Source organism: Gavialis gangeticus, unplaced genomic scaffold (assembly GCF_001723915.1).
Source record: "Gavialis gangeticus isolate Ggan-Ray unplaced genomic scaffold, GavGan_comp1, whole genome shotgun sequence".
NCBI lineage: Eukaryota > Metazoa > Chordata > Crocodylia > Gavialidae > Gavialis > Gavialis gangeticus.
In genome coordinates, this window is record NW_017729031.1 from 117,794,185 (window position 1) to 117,799,174 (window position 4,990).

General features: G+C 46.4%; 1 protein-coding gene across 1 annotated transcript; it reads left to right on the top strand.

The window, feature by feature from the left end:
- Window positions 1–374: 374 nt before the first annotated feature.
- Window positions 375–4,907, top strand: HOXB7 (homeobox B7). The gene is made up of 2 exons (XM_019523677.1): window positions 375–1,300; window positions 4,624–4,907. The coding sequence occupies exons 1-2, from the start codon at window positions 901–903 to the stop codon at window positions 4,875–4,877; spliced, it is 654 nt and encodes a 217-aa protein (XP_019379222.1). The 5' UTR covers window positions 375–900; the 3' UTR covers window positions 4,878–4,907.
- The last annotated feature ends 83 nt before the right edge of the window (window positions 4,908–4,990 follow it).

Genomic DNA, 4,990 nt, shown 5'->3' on the forward strand with positions numbered 1-4,990 from the left:
CCCACCCCTTCCACCTCCTCGGAATAAATGAGACAGGTTACTTTTTTGGAAGGTTTGTCTGCTTCCCCAGCAGAAAGCAAGTCAGCCAGCTGGTAACGTTTTACTTGTAACTGTAATTGGCTCCCCCAGAACCGCTGACACGCTGAACAAGGGATCTGTAGAGTCTTTTATTTTTCGCAACAAGGAAAAAAAAAGAGCAAATGCCAGCTCAATGCGTAGCTCGACGCCTGTGGCATTGGAATAAATTAAATATAGAGCTGAATGGCATTTGGGGAGGGGGGGGGAACCCGAAAGTAATAGGTATCAATGAGACATTTGTCTTTTGGGTGCTAGAGCTAGGAGAGGGGGGAGGGGGAAATTATGTAGTCTCGTGAAAAACTATGACAAAGACAGTGAAATGGGGCGAAGGAAGAGATTTCAGAGGGAATCAATAAAAAGAATAAATAGGGCTCCGTTCATTTATTTCTTCCAGCAAAAAAAAGGGAGAGAGAGAGAGAGAGGCTGGTTTATCACCAATGTGCTTTCCCCCTCTCTCTGTTTCTCTCCCTCTCTTTCTTCCTTTCTTCGTCTCAGTTGAAAACTGATTACAAGTTGCTTATCGACTCGAGCACAATTCCACCCCTTCTCGCATAGATCTTGGAGGGTTTAGATCCCATCAATTATTTATCATATTTTATAAATCCAACAGTACTACAATTTTTTTTTCCACATTACAAGGAGCCAGTGGGGGAGCTGGCCGTTGATTGGAGCTGGCAAAATCACGTGCCCCGGAGTCACATGGTCAGGGAGGAAAAAGGGGTCCTTTTTGGTGTAAATCTGGACTCTAATTCCGTAATATATCACGGTACCTCGTAAAACCGACACTAAAACGTCCCGGCCTACAAATCACCCGGCCAAATTATGAGTTCATTGTATTATGCGAATGCTTTATTTTCTAAATATCAACCCGCAAGTTCGGTTTTCCCATCCGGAGTCTTTCCTGAGCAAACTTCTTGCGCTTTTGCCTCCAACACCCAACGAACGGGTTATGGCTCTGGGTCGAGTTCCTCCTTCGCTGCCTCCATGCCTGGGTTATACACCAATGGTAGCAGCATGCACCCGCAGCCCGCTAGCATGTACTCCACCAGCTACGGCCTGGAAAGCAGTTCCTTCAACATGCACTGTTCTCCCTTTGAGCAAAACCTCTCAATGATGTGCCCCGGAGATGCCTCCAAGCAGAACTGCAACAAAACGGATCAGAGGGACTCAGACTTGCAAAACGAGAGTAACTTCCGAATCTACCCCTGGATGAGGAGTACAGGTAAGTGCAAAGGCTCCTTTAGGGAAGGCGCCTGGGGGGGGGTGTAAATTATTTTATGGCGTTGCAAGGGGGAGAGGGGAGGGAGGCAGGGGGGGGATTGTCCCCAACTCGGTTTGTGACGTTTCGCCTAAAAAGGAATCGCTCTCCCTCTCCATCAAGAGAGAGAGGGAGAGAGACCCCCACCTTAAAGCCATCCTTTTAGCTTTAAATATTTATTAGAGCTCCTGAGGCTCTGTGTGTGTGTGTGTGTGTGTGTGTGCGCGCGCGCGTGTGCGTGTGCGCTGTGCAAAAGGCGCTTTGCCTTTCCTGGGCTGTGAAAAAACATGACCATCCTCTTCCTACCCCCTCTAGATTCAGGGTTCAGATTTGAATGAAATGAACTGCCTCCACTATATTCCTAGAGAAACTCTTTGGGGGAGGCTGGCAGGGCTGGTGGGTTTGCTTTTGGCGTGCCCAGACCCCAGCCTAACGTTGCAGACGGGGCAGTTAAAGCCTCGCATGTTGCCATTCTTGTAATAGGAACCGCAGCACATCACTGCATGGGCAATTGGAGCCCTGCTTTCACGAAGGTGGGACTGGGGAAGGGGTTGAAGTGGGGAGGGGTGGGAGTAGAGGGGCCAAAGACAGGGAGAGGGGATGACTCGTCTGTGATGAGTACGGGATCCGCCGGAACAGCCGGGCAATCGGGGCTGCGAGGTTTATGCTTGCTCATTGTCCATTGCAGGTAATGGGACTGCATTGAGCCTATTAGCCAAAGTGCTTGTCCCAGCTCCCAAAAGTTGATAGACTCCCTCGATGTTGTCACTGCGGTGCCCAAGCCCGCTCCATGGCAATGCGTGTTTCCTCCCTACCAGACCGGGGAGCGGGACAGCGGTCTCATTAAGTGAAGATGCCTACTTAGCATATGTATTTAAAATACAAATCTGGCTAATGCACCATACCGGCTGGCGTACAGATATTTCATTCCCCAACATGCCCCGTCTCCGCGTATTAGTGTCAATTAACATTTAATAAATATCCATATTCATTACCAGAGATAGAGTTCTGACATCTTCTTGGGATCCTAATAAACCGGATGAATTTCAAGAATTAAAAGAAGCAGGCTGGGAATCTCGCTGACTTCCGAGGGAGAAATTGCTTCCCAGTCTGACCGAGGCTTTCTCAGGCCACTACTAGCACATTATCCTGGGAAGATATGGTGTTTATTACTATTCTGGTTTTCCCTGAGAAGGGGCTGGGGTGAGTCGCTGTTCCATTGGCAGTACCGTGGGACATGTGAGCTCCGTCCGCTGCCGCTGGGAAGCTCCGCTTTCCTTCTGACTTGCCAGATTGCAACTTGATAGCGTCATAAGTAATGAGTTCACTTTAAGCCAAATATTCCGAAAATGTCTTATTAGTAAACTAGAGAGGGGAAGAACTCCCCAGCCCGACGTGAATGCAAAAGGCAAGGGGGAAACCCAGCTAGCAAAGGCACCAGTTACCTTGCCCCTGATTTGGTGGTCAGTATTTTCCATTACCTGCTCCATAATTCATTCACTTTTACAGTTGATTTATCAAAGACCAAATATTTCTGGTCGTAAACACTTCATCTCTGCTTTTATCTGCCTTTAGATTTAAGGACTCCCCTCCTTCCTTCTAACATGTGACATTATGTAGCAACAAGGCGAGGGATGGCTTTCAAATACTCCAAAGCCTGCTGGAGGAGAAGCCGGTTTATAAACCTGAAGTACTAGTGTTAAGTATTTCGTGGCTTGCTGTCCTTAAAACTCCTGCTACCTGCTCCTGAGGGCGGCCTCCCCCTCGCCCCCTCCCCGGTTGCCCACTGTGTGATTGTGCTTATGGACTCTCACCAGCTAGAAGAGACAGTCTCAGAGATCCCCATTCACCAGCGGTTTATGGCTTTTCCTTCAGCGGAGTTTACAACCCGCATTCCACAGACCTGCACATTTTACTTTCTTGCCTCCTTTTCACAGCCAGCCTGGCTACTTCACTTTTTTTTTCTCTCCCTCTGCTTGAATAACACTTTCTTTTCTTCCCTTAAATAATAAAAAAGAGCCCAGTGGAATGCTTGAGAGAGATGGCGAAGACTTATCTTGGCCATCCACGTCGCAATGGGAAAGTAGGGGAGGGGGGACATCAACCACAAGCATCATGTTGTTGTATAATTATTTCCAATTGAACTCCAACAAATGGCACGAAAAATGTGGCTCTGAGTCCCTTCCAGATCTCCTTTCACAGACCTCTAAATAGTTGTGGTGGGGGGAATGGATAACTGTTGGGTCTTTGTTTTATCTGGTTCCCATGTATATCAAAATATTCCTCTTCCCAAATGCTTGGGTATTGCTGTCTCATCTTTCTGACAGATCAAAACCAAAAAACACAAACCAAAAAAACCCAAAACGAAACAAAACACGCACACACAGGCAGACACACACACGCTTTCATCTGCCGGAGTAACATAATCCGTGTCAACCACTGGCTTCCAGGAGACCCAGGGAACGGCGCTATATCCAAGGCATTCCGTTAAATAATTAAGAATATTACACACCGTCCACACGAGGTTCCCGATGACAGCTTTAAGAGAGGACAAATAGTTGCCTGGGAATGTAGAACACAGCCTTTTCTCTAAAGAAAGCGTGTATTTCTTTCCTTGCTTGATCATTAGAAATGTCTTGGAGTAAGGGATGGGAGGGAGTGGGAAGAAAAAAAAAGAGGAAAGCATCTGGTTGATATTAAAGTAATAGAGAAGTTTCTGAAGTCCCCTCTCCACTCCTCTAGCCGAACAGATAAAATAAGGACACGCTTTCCCTCCATCCACACCCCCCATGACCAGATTGAAAACAATTAGAGAAGTGCCGGTTCGGAGGCAGGAAGGGAGAAGGAAATAATCTTGCAAAATGAGAGGGGGTGAAGGAAGGTCGAATCCTTAGCTGGTTAAATTGTCGGAGCTCACTGCAGTTTGGGCTATCGGCTGCAGTTGAGGATGAAAGTCTTCGTGCCTGAAGTAGTTGCGTTATGACGAGGGCTAGTTAATACCTATGTGTGTGTATCTATATACACGTGTGTGCGTGAGCATGTGTATGTGTTTGTGTGTGTGTATACATATATATGTATACACACACACATTCATGTGTATGTATATATGAGCATGTGTGTGTGTATACACGTATATATACATATATGCACATATACATACATACATGTATATGTATATGTATATGTATATGTATATGTATATGTATATGTATATGTATATGAATGTCTCAGTCTCTGGAATCTCACCCGCCCAAGAGTTCATTGACTTCTCCTGTATTGTTTCACAGGGACCGACAGAAAGCGGGGCCGGCAGACCTACACCAGGTACCAGACCCTGGAGCTGGAGAAAGAATTCCACTATAACCGCTACTTGACGCGGAGGAGACGCATCGAAATCGCCCATGCCTTGTGCCTGACAGAGAGACAGATCAAAATCTGGTTTCAGAATAGACGCATGAAGTGGAAAAAAGAAAATAAAACCGCCTGCCCTGGTTCAAATAGCCAGGAAAAGCCAGACGCGGAGGACGATGAGGAAGAGTGAAAGAGAGAGATTGGGGGGTGGGCTGGGGAAGCAAATAAATAAATAAATAAATAAATAAATTAAAAAAAATAAAAAGAAAGAAAAAAAGAAAGAAAAGGAATAGAGGACTTTAG